The 21,219-nt window shown below is 40.9% G+C and overlaps 1 protein-coding gene across 13 annotated transcripts in view; it reads right to left on the bottom strand.

Annotated features, from left to right (window-relative positions):
- Positions 1–1,917: 1,917 nt before the first annotated feature.
- LOC119720635 (talin-1-like) overlaps positions 1,918–21,219 on the bottom strand; it is a 114,241-nt gene continuing 94,939 nt past the window's right edge. For 12 of the 13 annotated variants that reach the window (XM_038190389.1, XM_038190401.1, XM_038190400.1 and 9 more), the window contains 10 exons: positions 20,754–20,937; positions 20,255–20,380; positions 18,086–18,202; positions 16,956–17,141; positions 15,208–15,312; positions 14,535–14,640; positions 13,610–13,734; positions 7,536–7,661; positions 6,517–6,762; positions 1,918–5,294 (listed from right to left, as the gene is read on the bottom strand). In XM_038190389.1, coding sequence (XP_038046317.1) covers positions 5,049–5,294; positions 6,517–6,762; positions 7,536–7,661; positions 13,610–13,734; positions 14,535–14,640; positions 15,208–15,312; positions 16,956–17,141; positions 18,086–18,202; positions 20,255–20,380; positions 20,754–20,937 — 1,567 coding nt within the window. In that variant the 3' untranslated portion in view covers positions 1,918–5,048. The remainder of the gene's footprint in view (positions 5,295–6,516; positions 6,763–7,535; positions 7,662–13,609; positions 13,735–14,534; positions 14,641–15,207; positions 15,313–16,955; positions 17,142–18,085; positions 18,203–20,254; positions 20,381–20,753; positions 20,938–21,219) is intronic. The other variant, XM_038190393.1, reaches the window with a different exon arrangement.

A 21,219-nucleotide genomic window follows, 5' to 3' on the forward strand; every position in this document is an offset into this window, starting at 1 on the left:
CGTTTAAATGGGGATATTCTTTGAACGGATTGAGCAATTACAGTATTTTTTTAATCTAAAAGTAGCTTATGAAATTGGCTTTTCAGTCATGATTATGTTTTTTTTTTTTTTTTTAATATGAAATATATTTGTGCATGTGTAATCAACCAATTAACAGTCTGTAACCGACGAACAATCAACCAAATATCTAAGCAAACTACCTCCGTATCCGGGGCCCTCACTTCTGCCAGGGGGAACCTTATGCGGTGCTGACCCCCGATGGCGAGTCAGACATCTTCGAGGTCATGGCTGGTGTACTGCAGGGTGATACTCTCAGTCTTGCACCCTATTTTTCGTCATCGTCCTTGACTACGCGTACGCTCTGAGGCGAGCAATCGCGGGGAGGGAAGAGAGGAGCTTGGCTTCATTCTCGCACCAAGACAAAGCAGACAGGTTGGTTCTGTGGTAGAGACCGACTTTGACTTTGCTGATGATATATCGCTCTAGCTGGTCTCGCCTCGATGGAAGAAGGCACAAGCTCTGCTTCTCAGCGTGGAAGGAGAATGTAAAAAGATTGGCCTGCAGCTCAACGACAAGAAGACTGAAGTCATGTGCTTCAACATCGACACTGGGCCGGGGATGTAAAATGCAACATGAAGGATGGCACTACCCTAGCTGTGAGAAAAGACTTCAAGTACCTTGGCTCCTACATCAGCTCAACAGACAAGGACATCCGAGCGAGGAAAGCACAGGCTTGGAAGGCTTGACAAAACCCCAAGAAGATCTGGAAGTCTACGATGCCGGATAAACTCAAACGAGCTTTATTCCGTGCATCCGTGAAGTCTTTTCTACTCTACGGCTCTCAGGCATGGACTCTAACTACAAAGCAAGAGGCTCGACTCGATAGCTGCTATACTCGCATGCTGAGGATGGCTCTAGACGTGAGTTGCACAGACGTCAGGAACGAGGTGCTCTATATACTACGGCAACCTGCCAAGGATCTCCACAACTCTCAGAACCAGCATATGCGTCTGCGATTGGTTGGACACTGCGTACGGCATCCAGAGATAGCTACAAGCCAACTCATCCTCGGCTATGGGAACCCACACATGGAGTAGCCTCTCGAGGTGGGCAGACGTTAACCTACGTGGACCAGCTGCGTCGGGGACACTGGGCTAAGTTCCGCAGCCTAGCCGAGATCAGGACGGCCATAGGAGAGCGTGATGTATGGCTTGCCTTTGTTGCAGTCCGACGAGAGTTGACCTTATGATGATGATGAATTTTATTGTAATTTCGATGAAAAATAAAGTGTTCTGGAAACTGTACTTTTACACTGGAAAACGAATCCTGGCATTTCTAGATCAATTTACACAAAAGCCAGACAGACGTCTATGCAAGAATCCTCATCACTCAGGCCTATGGATTTTCTTTGAAGCGGTAAATTTTCTGGTTTTTTGTTAGTGTGTGTGTGTGTGTGTGTGATTAATTGTCGTTGCCAAGGAACGAACTTTATACACAAATGTTTTCAACGAGCATAATGTTTAGGTTCATGTTGAACAGAACTCTTGGTGCGCCTTAGGTGACGTCACAGCAATAGCGCCCTAAATTGTCAGGAACTTCACTGATCGAACATTTTAAATGTTTATAAAAGAGCATTTTAAAAAATGTGCCATACTGTTCATGCATTTCTGAGAATATAGATATTTGCACAAAATATGTCCCAGTGTAATTTCATGCCATACCTGATGTCACTCCGCCCCGATCTACGACTTAGCACGTGTGTTGAAAACCGAAATGGTGTCGTCTGGTGTCCTATGTTTTTCTTAATCTCAGCATCTATAAAATTTCTAATATAAAGGTTTTAATTAATTGTGATTCAGGGAAATACATACCAAACAAAACCTGGATCACACAATAAAAAAATATATACCACTGAGATTTCTATACATTCTGGGGAAAAAAGCCTTTATTAATTCCCTCTGTTTTTGTCTTCAATCAATGTCCTAAAAGAGTACATATTATCAAAAGTTGCAGTTCCTACAATGGCAAGGTATCAGTTTGTTTGGTTAGTCTTGCTAGGTTGAGAAATAACTTCAAGTGTTCAGAATCCATCCGTCATTGATTAGTAGTTAAAGTCATGCTAGTTGTTATAAAACAGTTAATAAACAGCATCGCAAAAACTTTGCGATACTGGCATGCAAGATATTTACAGACGACAGTTAGGAAAACAAGCAGATCTGTTGGCTGTTCACTTCTATAAATATTGGAAGAACTTAAAAAAAACAAAAACAATTGGACCAGTACATCCAACATGTATTCATTTTAAACATGGTGTGCTAGCATATTGTACAAACTGCGCAATTCGTCAACTCAGTACTAAAGTTTTTAGCCCCCCCCCCCCCAAAAAAAACCTAAATAAAAACCAAAGTACCCCCAAAAAAGTCTGTTCATAAGAGCATTTGTTTCAAGCACTTTTTAAAAACCATCTCTTTAATTTAATATTATTTTAATATATTTGTGAAACAAGAACTTTTGTCTCAACAAATGTAAAATAGAAATGAACTTTTAGTACTGAGCCGACTCTAAATACGCACCTTCCATCTGCACTTGTCAGACACCATGTAAATCTACAGTTTAAATTTTACCTTCTTCGAAAACAAAACACCAGACAAATATAGTTCCACATGTCCAATCTCGAGTACATTTTGATACAAAATCAAAACAGTGAAACAGTCAAATACCATTACTTTTTTTACCCCATGCAAAATACAAAAGGCCCTGAAATTTTGCAGATTTAATTCACATTTTTTTTTAAGAAAGAGGCACTCGATTTCATGACGAGTACAAAAAATGCGCAATTTTGCTGAAACCTTCACTGCATCCTCAAAAATGTTTAGAAAAAGCATTACATTGGTTAAAATGTTGTTTTTTTTTAGAAAAAATATAATTCTAATTTATAGTAATTTAAGAGCGGTGCAGTCATTTATGCGCACTCAATTATAAATACACGCATTGTCATGTATAGCAAAAATTCCACAATCTTAAGTCAGGGCAAATTCGTGTGGTTTACGACAAGAGATTTTCTGAGTATTAGCAGCAAATTGTCCAGCATTGGATAATGTGTAGTTAAAAATGGCTGTATGCTTGCAAAGATGAGTACGCCGACCCAAATTTAAGACTACATTTTTTTGTCTTGCATAACTAGACTGGTGCTTTGAACATAATGATGTTGCACATAATGGTCTTTGCCTTGGCCTTATCAGGGTATCAGACCAAAACATGGCTCCATATCACAGCTACCCTATAAACAAAAACTCAAAAAACTACATAAAATTGCCATTATTGCTTTATCAACATATATGATTAAATAAAATTCAGTCCCACACTAACCTGACTACAAAACTCTTGACAGCATTCACTTTTTCCCTTCTAAAACGTACAGGAAAGTAAATTACCTTAAAGTCGACAGTTTTCTGTAACTAGTCCCTGGTTAAAATTCTTCAAGTTACTTAACAATATTCAATTTGCTCACATGCAAGTACTGGACGTACATCAACCAAATACAGTGGATTTCAGAAACTAACAATTTATCCAGTTATTTGTGAAGAAAATTTTTTAAAAGTTGAACAAAGAAATTGACTGGAGCCGGGTTTGAACCTGCGACCTCCGGATTGCCGTTCCGGTGCTCTACAAACTGAGCTGTCCAGCGGTTCCCCAGTAAATATAGGAGAAAGAAAACTATAGGTCGCCTAAAGGAAATTACTTTAACGTTCCCTTAACCAGGGAGTGTAAAGATTCTTCATGAAAAGGATATGAAAAAAGACTAGAGGCACATCTACTTTTCAAAACTTGAATTGGAGAAAAAATTGATATTAGTATTATTCAGGGTGTTATCCTCAACTTGATTTATTCTGAACAAATTTAGTTAAATTTATTCCATTCTTCTTTCAAAATGGGTAGACTTCCCCCAGGTTACCTACATTTTTCAAAGTTTGAAACTTCAACTGTTTTCGCGTGATCTCAAAACAAAACTAACGGCTACATATGCTTGTTACATTTAATGTTTTTTCCTAAAGAAGACAATCTACGATAACGTCAATATTTCTTACGTGAAAAATCTGTCAAAGAGCATAACCACTGTAAATGTTTTGAAAAAATAACCCCACTAAATCAAGAAACATGATCATTATTACCAAACTTTTTTAAGAAACAGAATAGTACGCTACAAAATAATAGCTTTGTAATATCGAACCAAGTATTGAATAAAATATGGTTATCTTTGAAACAAAAATACATGTACTATGTAATTTTATTATTTGTATACTATATACACATAACTACTGATGTAACATGTCTTTAGGGATACGCTAAGCTTCGTAATAATTTTGCTCGAGGATTGGTTTTAAAAAACAACACAAATGCTTACTTATAGTATTTACACATTGGCAAAAGGCCCGTTCTGCCTCTTGTAATTTAGCACCAGACAATTTCTATCACAATTTCCCTTCTGTTTTTTTTCCATTTCGGAGCATTACGCATTTCGTTGCGAAGACTTCCTTGCGAGCATATGCAGCACTTGCTGAGTAAATGAATTTAACGGCTTCGTAAACCCATTAAGTAAGGGTTAATATCGTTAATTTTCTAACTGTTAAAACACGGAACAGTCTTCAGGAAAACTGACCGAAAGCACGCCTTGCACGTTGCATTTATCAGTTTTTTTGATAGAATTTCAAAACTTGAAAACAGTACATTATCGGGACCCAACTTTCCATACCACTTAATATTTTACTGAAAGTGAAGAGTCACTGTTTGCTACATTAGATGATTAACACACTTGAACGATGATTCTGAAAAATTGGACCCAGTCCATTTTTCCTTTACTTTGGTGTCCCCCCCCCCCTTGTCCCCCCCTCCCGTTACTCCTTGTACCGTCCCCAAAGCGCCCTGCCAATTACTCTTTATCCCATCCAAAACCGCCAAGCATGCTATAACATCATTAATTTGTCAAGGCGTAAATACAATGTATTACAATGTAATACAACTGCTGAAGGGTTACGATAAGTCCGAGATTAGTCTGAGTCTTCCGGGGGTCTGTTGGCGTATTTGGCCTGTCGGATCTGCTCCAGTTTCTTGCGGGCCTCCTCCAGCTCTTTCTCTTTCTTCAAGATGGCGGCCTGGGCCTCGATCTCGATGCGGATGTTGCCCACCATCTTGTTGCTGAGGTCCACCCCGGCCACCTCGTCCTCTTGATCGGCCGCCTGCTGGGCCGCTGCCACCAGGCTGTCCGAGGCGCGCTTGACGGCATTGCCAGCAGCCTGGTTGAAATGAAAATAAAATAAAAATCATTGGTAGAAGTGAACTCAAACTCACACTTAAACAAGACACAAGAGCAGACAGTCAAACATTACCGTAAAGTTTGAGCACAAGGCATTATTGTTCCTACAATACAGCACTCTCCTATTGACCGAGCACACAAATGTACATGTGAGGAATGTTCTCAACAAAAGATTTCCCTTTCAGGACAACAATGCTCTCCTGCTCCCCTAAGGCTGTATCCGCTTCGGTTGTGTGACGTCATCTCAACTTATAACCATGCGTACTTCACATGGTGTAGAATAGCATGAATGGAACTGGAAGTTAATGCAACTTGAGTGTTGAGCTAATGGGCGCTTGTAATCAGTGGTGTGTGTGCGTGCAAGACAAACTCACTTATGAACCGGATATAACGCATGCACATGTTAAAAGAATAGTGTAAACTGGCCACTAGAAATTATGCTAGGATACAATTTTGTGTGTATGAGTAGCAACTTTCTCACAAGAGGAGATTCGCCACTGCCAGGTTTGGGTAAGTACCAATGCATTTTTCAACTGGTCAAAAGTATTGGCCAATTATGAGATCAAGTATGAACATGCATTCAGGATGACGGCAAACTGCACAATATAATGTCTTTTACTAAGATTTCTTACTGCTGATCCGTATGCTCAATTTGAAAAAAAAAAAGAGTTGCACAAACATGCATGAGCATCTGGCACCATCGGCAATGCATTCAAGAATCTCTCCCAGTTGTCTCCCCCATTCTCTCTTTGTAATGGTTGAGGGAGAATGCACACAGAGAGTCCATAGTGGTTTTTGTTATAGTGGTTTTTGGATGAACAGGCTTTTGAGTCACAGTGTTTTCACTTTTGTTCATCCTGGCCATCTTAGATTGGATTGTCTTTACTCTGCTTGTTGAACTCCCTCCCACTTCCACTCTTCCCCAATCCGCTCCCCTTCTATACATTCCTCATCCCCACCCCCATTTCTTCCCCATCTCATTCTTACCTACTGTACCTATACACATCTATTCTTTTTGATTGGTATTTGTTACACAATTTATCTTTCATCTTGACTGTCCTTGATGTATGACCTTTCTTACATTGTATATACATGTTTGTATTTTGAATGTTTTGGCCGAATAAATAATAATAATAATAATAAATAATTCTGGTGTATTACATTCACTATTTGGTCATTTCATTTGAGCTTAGGCTACCAACCTGTAATCGTCTCATGGGCTCGCTGAACGTGCTCGCCTTGACCTTACAGGCCACCAGCAGCTGAGCCGTGGAGCTAGCCACCTGCTTGGCCGAGGAGATCAATCGTTCCTGGGAGGCGTGGCCCTGCACGACGGCGTTGGCCGCTTCACACAGACCCTGGGTAGCCGCGGCCACCTTACGGGCGGCCGAGATGAGGCCCATGGACCACTGTCCGTCCTCGCTGTAGGGTGCTGGGTTGGCCATAACCTGCGGACAAAATATAATGACGGCAAGGTCCATGACTTATTCAAGTATAGTGCCATGGTGCAGTGGTTATGGTGTCCGACTCCTGTGTGGTAGTGTGAGAGTTTGAACCCTGCTTGATATCATGACTTTTTGTGTTCTTAGGCAAGACACTTTACCACAATAGCCTCTTTCAACCCAGGAGTATAAATGACTACCTTTGAAGGTTGAGAACAGATTGTGCTAATCTCGGACTGCTGTATAAAACTGATATCAAGGCATGATGAACAGAGTTATAATTGTGAGGAGTTTTGAGACCTTTGGTATAAAGGGCTATATAAAATTCACAATGATGCTTGATCTTTAAAGTTTCATTTGTAACTTAATGTACTCCAAGCATGCATACCTCGTTTTGAGAATATAGTTCTGACATAATGTCATCATTCACAGTGTGGTCTAGATCTGGCTGCAATTTCTAAGGCACAGGCGGGACAGGTAGTTCACTCTTTCAAGCATCAATATTATGAATATGACTTGGGGTAAAATATAGGTACACGGCAAAAAATGGTCGGATCACCAGTCAAGCAACGAGTCAGGTCACCAGAGACAGGGAACAAGCAATGACAAAATATTGCCTTTGTCACAATTCACTTGGAAAGTTTGTGACTTGACTTGAGACTGGAGGACCTGTGATGACTTGTGACTGAGTTAATCAGTTACAACTCTGGGGAGATGGAGGATGGGGGATGGGCGGTAGGGATTGGGGATGGGGAATGGGAGGAGATTGATGTCCCTACCATTCCCTGCTGCACCAGTTCTCTCTGCGCGGCCGAGGCTGCCTTCACCAGGGCGCTGGTAGCATTGGCGATGGCCTTGGCTGCCTCCAAGATCTGCTCCTCAAAGTTCAGGCTTTCATCCGCTTGCTGGAGACCAAACAAAAAAATTGAATTGGTGAGAAAATGTGTTATTAATACTTAATGACAACAAGCCGTACTTACGTGTGACTGCAGAAAAACAAAACAATGCTTGTCATTCAAAATCGGCATATTTAGATTACAGGTTTTCTGTCAAACACAACGGGCTCGAGAGAAAATACACAGAAACTCAGCATCAATTTAAAGGGAATATACATCATTTGCTTTTGCTGTAATTTTCAGAAATGGATGGAATTGGGGGATTGGAAATATATAGCAAATATAGTTACACTGACTTTTTTTGAGGTTTTGGGTTCGAAAATGCTATAAAAACCAAGAAAAACGATCATTTTCCTGTAGTCTGGTTCCCTGACTCCATATAAGAAGAAACAGAGCAGTTTACATACATTGGGGAATTGTAAGGTCAGGGAACCAGTCTAGCTGGCTCGTACCCGTTCATAGGTTTGTAATCGATTGCAAACAAGTGCAATGGTCAATTGGGGCCAGTATTTGAAAAAAAGCCAGTTGTTTCCAACGCTGATCGGCCGATCAGCGTTGGAAATTGATACAAAAATACCACTTTTCTTGAAAATGACAGTATACCAGGTGCCATAATTTTACAGGATGCTTTAGACTGTCATTTACCAACATCCTATTAAGGTATTTCGCCAAAACTTGGTAGTTTTATTTTTCGATGTTTGCAAATGTTGTATATTCCCTTTAATTGGACAGAAATTCAGAACTTAAGCGTGCCTCCCTGTTTTGTAACAAAAACAGTTATCAAGTTTTCACCTTTCAGTTTTGCCAAATCAGGAAACTTTTTTTATTTTCAATTTAATTAACCCCAATGTCTAATTTTTCTGTGATGATTTGAAAACAGATTACTTCAATTGGGGAAACAACTTATTCTTAACATTTTATTCACATTTGTGACAGTACTACATATTCTAACAAATTACAACCGAACGTGTCATTCATCATGTATCTTTAACAAAAAAAACCAAAAACAAAATAGCAAATTATAATGGCCAACAGAACGCAGAGAAAATAAAGAACAAAAAAAAAAACCACTTATCACAAATATACAAAAATAATTCTTCCAAGCAAACAAAATACCAAATGGCAGACTAACAAATTTAAACATATGCAGAGCCCCAAAACAAAAATTTATATGTACGCCCCCCCAGCACAAAACCAGTTGGATAATACATTGTACAGGCAAAAATTCTGATTTAGGCATTAGAAACTATATCATGTACATTTAACTTTCGTTGAAGTTAATTTGTAAATTCCTAAGGAAACTTTAACTTCAACTTTAAAGGAGACTTTAACTACAAATGGCAAACTATTAGCATGTTGAATTTTTGAAAATGTGAGATAGGTTAGGTTAAAGGGACACAAGGTCCTGGAACAGCCCAATTGGGCTACAAAACGCGCTTTGAACGAGATGATGTTAATCGGAGATAACATTTAAAAGTAGGATATAAACATCCACACAACTATCCTTTCAAAACTGGGCGTTTTTGTGTTATTCCTGTATTATGCGTGTGAGAACGAATTTCGGGGTCCACTTTTGCGACCCCATAAATTCGAGCTGTTTGGATGCAAGTTGTGATTTCATTCGTAAAGTGTTCGCCTTTTGCAGACGTTGAAGAAACCACATTATGAGAACGACAGGAAAAAACGTATTCGTACTCCGTCGTGTCCGTTGTAAACAACCGGGGATTTTTCCTCTTTTCTCGGGAACGTTAAAACATTAGGTTGGTTTCCTTGCAACCACATGTTTTGTTTGGTAGGATAAGTTAACAATCCAAAACATGACATTTTCGGGGATTTTAGGACCTAGTGACCCTTTAAACCAGTGACCATAAGTATTGAGAACTTCACAAAAAAAACCCAAAGAATTCTTTATGCACAATTCCACCCCCCCCCAAAAAAAAATATGACATTAACGAGTTTGGTCAAGAGTACAACTGGTGAACATTTGATATATGTCATATTATGGCATACGATTAAACCAAGTACACGCATAACTCTGATGAACTGTAAACCTGATAAATCACCATTTTAATTTAGTTTAATTTAATTTTAAGCCAACATTGCCATTTTTTTTAGCATATCTGTGATCACGTTCATCCGCTGTAGTTGGGCAGCAGTTTCAGACAGGATGTCCTGACGTCCCATAGGGCTACACTATTTGCACGACGCTACGTGCTATGTCTGGATTAGGTTGAGTTTTTCATGTCTCCACTGTCAACCCAAATGCAAACATATCAGGCAGAATTCTGCAGGTTACACGGGCCTGGAGATGCATCGGGATAGGATGAGGAAGACTTCTCTAGTCTCATCAATTTTAGTTTTCAAACCTTCCTCTTAAACACCACCCCCACTCTGAGGTAACAGTTTACTTGTCCAACATTTATAATATTTTATAAATTGAATAATAGTGTGATGGAGCATTTTTAAATATTTAGTACTTGGGCTAAAACCGGGCCTAGCCATCGTTAATTTTCGGCTAGGGTCATCATCGACGACCAGGCCCCTAAAATTTTTAACCAAATATTTAAAACTGCTCAATCACACTATTATTTGCATTCACAAATGCTTTTTCTTTTGTCAAAAAATGCCCCCAAAAGTTGAAGTTGAAAAAATTTCTACTATTTTACCTAAGGCCAAAAAAAAAAAGTCTTCGGTTTCTGGTATGGAGCTTGCCCCAAAAGTGGTGCGGCGACGCGGCTTTTTTTCCCCTTACTTTTTTCTTTCTTCAAATGTTGGCTGATGTTGCCATCTGCAACATCCACTTTAATCCCCTTAAAACTGAAGTGACCTCTGAAGGCCCTAAGGCTTGAGAATTCTGCACCCACTTACAATCTTGACCGACACAAACATTCTTCGGAAATTTGATTAGTCAAGACAAAAATCAGAAAAAATAGTAACATCAGACCATACAGCGACATCGACATCGTGCATGTGCTGCCACGGCTGGTCATAAGTCTGCTTCTTTACATATTGTGCTAATTAAAAAGCGTTTACAGGTTCCAGATACACGACCCTTGCTCCCTCAGTCTGGCTTCCAGACGCACAATTACAAAATTACAACACCGTCTGCACATGGTGCCCGACTAAATTTAGTGCACAATATATGGGAGCCCAGAGAGGCCATATAAAGCTTAAACTTGATCGTAACCCCATCTAAAAACACGTTAAAATTGTGCAGCAGCAGTATTCCAGTCAAACCAGTGAGTTTGGCGGTTTTGAGACATCATCTTACATTAAATTTTTTTTTTTAGTTTTGCCAACGCGCATGGCTACAGCGATGCGCACGCAGACCAGAAACCGGAGCCTTTTTTTGGGGGGGGGGCCTTATATTTCTATCCATGTTCGGGGGCCAATTTGTACTTTGTTTTTAAAAGAGACACCTTAAACTAGATACACAAGATAACTGTTTTATTCTATGCATTATTAAAATGCATTATTAAGGCCAAAAAAAAAATAAGTCGGTCTCTGGTCAGCGCGCGCGTCGATTTTAATCATGCGCGTCGATCTTTTTTTTTCCAAAATGTTCTGCGGTAGCTCCAACAGCGCCCTCTATTTCCGCACCTCCTCAATTTTTTTTACCAAAGAGCACCAAGGAATGGGAAATTGCACCAAGGCAAATTATGGAGGACACCAATGTACATGAGGACACCAAAAAAGCAAAATAGTACCCCACCTTGTCTGTACAATCCAAGCTTGAAGAAAAAAAAAAAAAAAGGAAAAAAAAAAAAAAAAGCCGCGTGGCCGCGTCAATTCCGGAACTTTGGTCTGACCAGAGACCGAATATTTTTTTTTTTGGCCTAATATAAATTACTTAGTGACTTCTCACAAAATGAAAAAGAAAGGGTTTCAATGCCCTTTTTTTGTGATGAATCTTCAAAATGTCACGCTTATGATGCTCCTGAAACTTGCTTTAAAGCCTTTAAGTCCTTCAGACAACATCAGAGATTTGAATTTTGGGTTGGGTTTCTTTTACGAGTGCCTGTGTTTTACTTCAATAGGGTACCCCGTTCCCATACTATCTGCAAATGGACAAGGCTAATCTTTACTCCTTCGTGAATTGCTTTAAAATTGCTGACGTGACTGGAACCAATCGCTGGATGATGCCACCGTTCCCTCACGCAGACAGGAACATGCAAGACGCTACAGGTTATGTCTGGTCTGGGTTGAGCCTCGTGTTTGTCACCATCAACCCAAACACACACATATCATGCAGAATATCACGAGACTTTAGACTTGCCGTTGATCCAAAATGCTTCCCTGAAGGCCGAGGGGGTTGGGGGTGGGGATGGGGGTGGGGGTGGAGGAGTGGGGAGCGATGACTTAACATCCATCACGTACGATCATTCTCCGATGCTGCACCGTTACCTGTCTACCCATTGGCCGATCCTTCGCATCAAAAGCAGATGTCTTATTCTCAAACAATCAGCACTGTACAGTGTCTACGTACATGACTCGACAGCTTCTTTCAATGGACAACCAGACGATGATAAAGAACTACAAAAAGCCAGTGGCATACTTCACACGAGTGTAAATACTACCCCATGAAAATACAGGACTTTGAACCAAAACAAAAATGAGTGGAAAGGCACCAGGTAGCAGTTGCATGTACAGCAACACCAAAGGAAAATTACGATTATTTTCGCATGAATCTGACCAAATATAGCTTCATTTTTTCTTCTATTGTTTCACAACCATTTGATGAACGAGAATCCAAGCATAAGATGCCTTTAAAATATGCCACTTTCTTCTCAATTCATACAATCATCTCATTTTTTTCACCTGTTTAGTGAGGAAAAGTATATACTAAAATTTGCAAAATTGCAGAGCTGATGTTTCCATATTTGGCTTGTATTTACACTCATGGGAAGTAGGAACCAGACTTTGGGAATCCAGTCAAGGCAGTGAGGAAGATGTTCAGTTGTTGACAAGATGCAGACGCGTGCACGGATACCAACGAGCGATCCTTGTGTGGTGGTCATACCGGTGCAAGAGCTTGTCTTGTGCAAGGGACAACAGTGTAATCATGCCATGCAAAAGGAGTTCAAGATGCCACGGAGACCAACGGCAGAGTACCAGTGAATCTCATGCAGACTTTAAGATGCAGGCAAGCATGACTTGCGCCATTGAGGGTGGTGGTGGGGGGGGGGGGGGAGGGTGGAGGGGGGGGGGGATACAGGTACGTACTAAGTTGCTCAGATCCTGCCCGTCCCAAACACGACGCCAGACGCCCGTGGTGCTATCGCGCTGTCCAAAATCAATCGACCAATCACAGAACAGGAAAGGAATCATGATGATGATGATAGTAGTAGACAAAATGATCATAATGTCAGGCATGAAAAACAGGTTGTTACTTGAATGGTCGCAGAAAGAGTTAGTGTGCTATTTGAATGTCAGTGGATGTCGTGCATGCATGATTGAAAACAGACCTATTCAGCGTCTTTTACAGTTTTAAAATAAAAGTACTATTCCGTTAAGAAGGTTATCAAAAGGTTTATCTAAAAATGAAATTTAAGGTAAGGGGGAAAGGTACAGATTTGCTTTGTACTAATACACGCAAAGACATCTTGATGGGGAAAAGGAAACTAACAGACCAAACCAAATGCAGTTAATCAAAAACTGGGAATTTAAAAAAATTTCCTTTTCGTGCCAATTCACAGATCACTGTGAAAATTTAAAATTCTCTAATTGATTTTTTTTGGGGGGGGGGGGAAACTGATCTCACAACTAAGCAAGTAATCCTGGCAGACATGTACAAAATAGAGTGAAAATATAGAGAATTAAGAACTGGCCAATCAACTGAAACGCATGAATTAACGAAACGAAGCTGGCAGCAAAGAAATTACGCATCACGTTTTGGAGACTTCAAATACACTGTCTTTACAAGAAGGTTCACTCCTTGGGAATAACCGTCTACGTACCCTCGCTCGGCCTCGGGGCTGGAGTTGAGCCAATTTTTTGGCGGCTGCCTCGATGGCGTTGGCAGCACTCAGGAGCTCGTTCTCGGCAATCACGTTGGGGTCCTCCGGATCCACCCAATCGGCTCCTGACCAAATAAAACAAAGGAACAGTAGGAGGTGAACAATTACAAGGGTTGTTTTCAGATAAACTTCATTTTACTATTTCTCCAGGTTTCTCCAGCTTGCAAGCCAGGAGATAGTCACGGTGTCGCCTGTTGCCCAATGGAGCCCTCTCCATATCCAACGTCTGATATATCTGAGCAATGCAAATTTTATGCGATCCCCGCAACAGCCAATCAGAGTCGACTTTAGAAAAATGTGACGTCATTGCGATCAGAAACGTGGACTAAGCTGTTGATTGGTCAAGTTGGCTGCCATGTGTTGTAATACAACAATGGGCTACGGAAGACCCGATGCAAGGTGCCCACTGAATGGCCAGAATCTCGAGGTCAAGACGCAGTCTTGTTTCGCACAATTAATCCCCGCATCTGCTCACATATCGTAGACCTTTGCTGTGCGAAGGTCTATTCCATAGACTAGCTGGAAGACAGTGCCAGGGACAATTTCAGTGAATGCTTTCGTAACCATAAGTAAGTAACAACAAGGAAAAACTATTCCAACTGAAAATAAGTTTTAAAAGGAACAGGTTACATTTTGAGTACCTAAGGATGGGCTCCTCCCACGCTTACTGGGAAAAATTGAGAATTCCCCCATGCTGAAAATTTTTTCCACTCGTTAAACAAACGTTCTATTTGAAAAATAATATTAATTTTGCACTTCCCCACCCTTACAAAAATAGTTCCATCACCCTTCAAACTCTAGCTCAAGAGTTTTGATTTCCCACTTTCAGAATGAATATTCCGATGAAAGACTGTTCGTCTCTTACCCTTGAGTGCCTCTGCTGCTTGCACCAGCTCGCCCACGGTCTGGGCCACTCTCTTGGAGTGCTGGCCCAGGCGTTGCTTGCCATCTGGTGAGGGCCGCTGGATGTTCTGGTGAAAAATAATAACCCCAAAAAACCAAGGTAAACTTTCGCTGGTTCACAATTTTGACTATAGTGCAATGTACATGCATCTCTGACGTCCTTACTTGCTTGTCATTTTGTGCGATTTAACATATTTATAAACCAACTCAAAAAGTAGCTCTAACAATTGAAGATTGAATTTGTTGGGTTGGGCCGCAAAGTTTTAAATACGTCACATCTACTACTGACGTGAAGCCAGCAGTTCGTTCGGGTTCTTATTTTTCAAAACATTTATATGGAAATACAGGAAGTGTTCATAAATATTGGGCATGAGGAGCAATATAGTGGTTCATACTAGGTGCAAAAGTGAACACAAATGCAAATTTACGACATCATGGCGAGTATCTGTGCTGAAATCCGCAAAAAATTGAACCTTATCAACTCCAAGGAATTTCAAAGTGTTTTACTTGTTTTTTTTTGTGCTTGGCACACAAATGTGCAAAGCAGCAGCATGTTTTCATGGCAGCCGCATCAAATCAGATTGTTGATGGCTACTTTCCCTCCCTTCTCAGTTTTGCAATTATTTTCAACCTACCTCATGGACCTGTTCCAACATGGCCCTGTAGGAGTCTGCACACTGTCTGCCTACGTACAGCGTTCTCTCTCTCAGATCCACTGATTCAGCTGCACTGGCAGCTCCCTGCGGAAAACAACAACACAACCATTTAAAATGTTCCATTTACTTTATACATTTACTTTTTATGAGTCAAAGCATTCTATTAGGTAATGATTCGAGTCAAGTCATGTCATTAGGTTAAAAACGTCAGTCACATGTTTGCTCGAGTCAATTTGTTTCACTGACATTTAAATGTGCATTCCCCATGCTCTTTATAAACTTTATTATTTTCTTTAATAAATTTTCAACTTGTATGTTTTATTCCAACCAAAAATCTTCATTTTTAAACCTTTGTTTGTGTGGAATGTCTGCAATCCTCTTAAAACAAAGGTTTTGTTTTGGACACCAAGTAGACTGGCTCCCAGTCGGTACATTATTGATACTGATTGCGGGGCAGGAACCAGCCTACCTGGCGAGAATGGAAATATTGTCTGGCAGCCAATAATTCGAAACTGTAAAGTAATAATTCAATGGCTAAACATGGGCTGATTGTTTTCGGTCGATGTCTCTTTCAAAGTGAATAACTTTTGTGTTGCTAGAAAAATAGCAATTTAGAAAAGATATCTATTTTCCGGAATGAAACTCGAAAATAGCACACGGAAATTTCAGCAATATTTCGGTCGATGTCTCTTTCAAAAGTGAATAACTTTTGTATTGCTAGAATAATAGCAATTTAGAAAAGATATCTATTTTTCGGAATGAAACTCGAAAATAGCACACGGAAATTTCAGCAATACCCTTTTAAAAATGTAATCTCTGGTACAGGAACAATGTGACATATAATTGCAACTGCCTTGCAAGTGCGAACCAGTTCAACCCACTTGACGAAGCCTGTTAGATGTCACTGTAATTATATCCTCATTTCTTGGACTTTTGAAAGTTTGATCTGAGTCAAGGCAAGTCACTTGCTTGTAATGACTTGAACTCATATGAGTTACCGAAAATTGCAACTCAAGTTTAACAAGAGTCGAGTCACTGATTTGAATAACTACAAGTCTGGCGTTTACAACAAGAACAACAACACAACAACAACAACAAACCAAATAAACCTGAATAAGCCATTTGCGAGTAACCTATACCCTTTGGGATTTCCATTTGAAAAACATCTGGTATACTGACTTGCTCAGAATGCTTGGCACGTTTTAACTTTGAATTCTCTAGACCAAAGACACTGTTGCTAATCACATGATTCGGGGCAAGCTCTTGCATAGTTACGTAAGAGACGCTCAGCACCAATAGACCATTATCATGTTGTAGCCATTTGACTTTTTCCCATTCAAATCAATGTAACCAAACCGAGGCTGGAAGGACAAATAGTCTGGTTCCTTTTTGCACACAAAAATTATCATTCAGTACTGTTACTGGATACAGGGAACATGACTGACATGGTGGCAGCCTGATAAAGGTCTATACATTGTTCACAATGGGTGAGATTGGCACGAAGACACAAGACCATGCCGGAGCTGGGGGTTACTAGCATAAGCCTTGCCCTGAATCATGTGATATAGTAACAGTCTCTTTGGTCGGGAGAATGCAAAGTAAAAACGAGCAAAGCATTGGATTAAGTCAGCGTTCCAGATTTTATTCAAATTTAACTTGCAAATGGCTTATTGACAGCAAACACTATCAACTAGGAATTGTTTCACAGCGTTAGCTTGGGGACCTACCCTGCAGCAATCGATCATGGCAAACAAGGCCTGCCTGGCCAGGTTGGATGCAGCAGTCACGTCGTCCTGCTTGCCAGAGTTGCCCGCGCCTACTGCCTTGGCCGTGGCTAAGGTCACGGCCTTGGTGCTACGGATGAGCTGCTCCGGCGTGGCACGGCGGTCGCCAAGAGACGGGTTGTCAAGAATCTGAAAACAAAGACAGTCAAGATTCATAAACAAATTCTTTTTTTTGCAAGCTTCCAGACATCGATCATGTGATCACTGTGCACTCGTGAGGCCCCCTTCAATGGTGAAATGATTGTGCGAACTATCTGAACAATAGCTAGCACAATGCTTTTGCCATTGAAGGGGGCCCTCGTGATAGAATTGATAGCGTGTCTGGACTGGTCTATAAAGTACTTATAAACTTATGTCGGTAAGGCAAAAAAAAAAAATAAGTCAGTCTCTGGTCAGCGCGCGCGTCGATTTTAATCATGCGCGTCAATTTTTTTTCCCCAAAATGTTCCGCAGTAGCTCCAACAGCACCCTCTATTTCCGCACCTCCTCAATTTTTTTTACCAAAGAGCACCAAGGAATGGGAAATTGCACCAAGGCAATGATCGAAAGCACCAAGGCAAATTATGGAGGACACCAATGTACATGAGGACACCAAAAAAGCAAAATAGTACCCCACCTTGTCTGTACAATCCAAGAGCGAAGAAAAAAAAAAAAGGCAAAAAAAAAAAAAGCCGTGTGGCCGCGTCAATTCCGGAACTTTGGTCTGACCAGAGACTGAATATTCATTTTTTTTTTTTGGCCTAAAGGGCAAAACTCAATATTAAAATCCGCTCAGCGATATTTCCTGCATGGAGTCTCATGCAATACCACATGCATCATTCAATAATTGTGGGGTCTACTTTTTTTCCTGTCCCTGTTACATCTGACATCACTGATTTTATAATTCTAATGCACTCCTTAATGCAGTTGTCCTCCAAGAGTGATTATGAATAGCAAAGCACCTATCCAACAAATAAAAATATCGTTAGGAGTCATTTTAAATGATACTTGAACGACAAATTACTAAGTACAAAGGTAACAGGAACAGGACAAATGTCATCATAAACGCGGCACGTTTTGATTGTTTTTCCGACCTTGGCTTCCTGGGTGATGGCATCGATGGTTGCTTCCAAGGCTCGGGTTCCTCTACACGCCTCGTCCTCTACGCTCTTGACTGTCTTGAGGAGGGACGTCACGTTGGTGACCATGACCTGAAAAAAAGATGAGCCAAACAGAGTCGTAATTGAGTCAGAAACAAGAACACACAAATCATCACAAGTAATCCATTCTTAAGTCAAGCATATGTGACGCAATCAAGCTAAATGAGTCGTTTGTCGACCCTGGTAAAAAAAAAAGTTTATTACAGATTTGAAACGAGCACAATCTCAGCATTTCTGCTGTGAAAACCGCATGCTGATACAATTTTTAGGTCAAAAACTATGGAAGTCGGAACACCAAGAGATGTGATGAGGTGATGTGATGAAGTGGCCCTATTTTGGCCTGTATCTCCAAATAAAAATTCCCGACAAACGACTCATTTAGCTTGATCACATCAAATATGCTGTTTGATGATGAGATGCGACAAAGGCAATAATCCAGTTCATTATTTCAACTGTGCATGTGCCTAACGATATGGGTCAAGGGTCATTCGGGATAATCGAACGATCGGAGGCGCATGAACGCTTGGGCGCACGACGCTTGCGTGCCAATTACAAGCAGAATGGGCGTGCGCGTAACATTGCGTAACATCACGCCAGCGATGTTGTCCTGAATGACCTTGGGTCATTGAAGTACCCAACTGGATTATTCAAATAATAATAATAATAATAATAATAATAATAACTGGATTTATAGAGCGCCAAATTGCCAAAGGATACAAGGCGCTGAAACAAAGAAAGAAGAACTACAGAAAGAACAACAGAAAAACAACAAGGGCGTACGACCAGCTATGGTGTGGGGAAAAAATGGGTTTTGAGAGCCTTCTTGAAGGTTGGCACAGTATCGGAGTTTCTGATAGGGATGGGTAGACTATTCCACAATCGGGGAGCAGCAATAGAGAAGGCCCGGTCACCTGCGAGTTTATTTGTTTTCTGGACAACAAGAGATTGCCCATGAGAAGAGTGAAGGGAGTGAGACCCGGTTCGAATTGAGAGAAGAGAAGAGAGGTAATCAGGGGCAGAGGAGTTGAGAGATTTGTAAGTGTGGACCATAGTACGGAATTGAATGCGTTGTGCAACTGGAAGCCAGTGTAACTGGTTAAGAAGGGGAGATATATGTGTGTAAATGGGCATCTGGAAAATGAGCCTAGCACATCCGTTTTGAAACCGTTGAAGACGAAAAAGATCATTGCTCATCCCTTTGTCATTGCTCATCCCTTTGTCGCTCGTGATCTGACTTGCGATTTGATTTCTGGCTAACTTCATTACAACCCCAATAACATCCTTGACAGCAAAGAACTTTTGACGCAACCAATGAAGTCTTTGGTGTTGATCGAGTAGTACACTTTTCCTTTTGTATTTACTGTTGCTCAACAATGGTTATCAAAGTGTTCCGCCAGGCACTCTTTTAAATTTCATTCATTAGCTGGTCTTATACACTTTTCCACTGTCACATGAAATTTGGACTCCCATAAAATCCGGTGCCTTTTATGGTTTCATTGGTTGAGCGTTCACATTCCTCACGTATGCATGCGCAATACTACCAGTGAATCAGTATTTCACGGTCCGAAATTCACACTACACCAGCCCAGCTGCGTTTTGCGGGACATCGCGCAGTACGCGCTACGCGCACGCCATAAGGTGTCCTTATAAGGTAACGAGTTGTGGAGGGGTATACCATATTATAGTCAGAGGGGTGTTTCGTAAAGCATGAAGTAAAATTGTTGAACAAAATGGTTGGCAACGTCTAGTTCTTGACTTGTTTTGATTTTTGGACCGAAAAGATTTGTTTTTTTGACCGAAATGGTATTTATGAATGGGAATAAATGTGTTCGGTCAGTATTAAACACTCTGTTTAAGACCGGTAGGAGTCTGGATGGGTGATAATTACCCATCCAGACTCCCACCGGTCTTAAACAGAGTGTTATAATACCTCCCGAACACATATTTATTCCCTTATTAAAACTGAAGTCAAACTTGCAGCTATAAAGCCAGCCATGTGCCTTAGACAACTTGGCACATACGACTTTTCTACTGTTAACACATAGTATACTTTCTTTTCAGGAGCAGAATTATCAGCAAAATATTGCCCAAATGACTACGTACCTTGGCAGAGCTCTTGAGGTTTCCCACCGTAGGGTCGTCCACTCCCTTCCCTGACGCACTCTTGGTGGCGGAGATTAGATCACCCAGGGCTGAGGCAACATCCTTCACAGCGTTGATCAGCAACACCTTCAAATATAAATCAATATGATGATAAATGTGAGGGGGGGGTATAATAATTCATCCAAAGTCTCAAGTGGCGTCTGTGGCTTGTGTCCTGGAGCACCGAACTCAGATCTCAAAAGTTTCAGCTCAACAGATATTACACTTTTCCAGAAAAACATTGAAAATCATGCCCAACCTTTTGATCACGAAACACGATTTCATCTGTAGCACTCTTTATTTCCAAAAAGCAGTCAATCGACTGATCGTTGGCAATCACCTAAATTTCTTGATTTCTTCTAAATGACAGCAAGCCAGACGGAATAATTTCAATGGGTCTTTACGATCTTCATTCAGGTTACTTTTGTGATAATTTCTCTCTATGACCACATGTGTCTACCTGTCCGTCAGGGTCATCCCCACCCAGTGTGGCAGCCCCTAGCTTGACCACATCAGCCAGCTTGGTGATGGTTGAGACTGCAGACTGGGCGGCGTTTGCCAGCTGTTCCTGGGTGGATGCCGCACCGGTGACCAGGGTCTTAGTGTCCTCAACCAGAGCCTTGGCTGTCTTCAAGATGCTCTCCCTGTGGATACACCATCACATGTCAATCGTAAGTCAAGCACATGGCAATCACATATCAATCACATGGCAATCACAAGTCAATTACATGGCAATCACATGTCAACCACATGTCAACCACATGGCAATCACTTGTCAATCACATGCCGATCAAATGGCAACCACGTGGAAATCATATATGTCAACCACATGGCATCCAGTCCCACGTCAACTCACAAGCTAGTCACACAACTGCAACAAAGGCATTCCTTTATAGCTCAACCCCTGTTACATGTGACTTGTGAAA

This window comes from Patiria miniata, unplaced genomic scaffold (assembly GCF_015706575.1).
Source record: "Patiria miniata isolate m_02_andy unplaced genomic scaffold, ASM1570657v1 HiC_scaffold_9, whole genome shotgun sequence".
In the NCBI taxonomy this organism is placed as follows: domain Eukaryota; kingdom Metazoa; phylum Echinodermata; class Asteroidea; order Valvatida; family Asterinidae; genus Patiria; species Patiria miniata.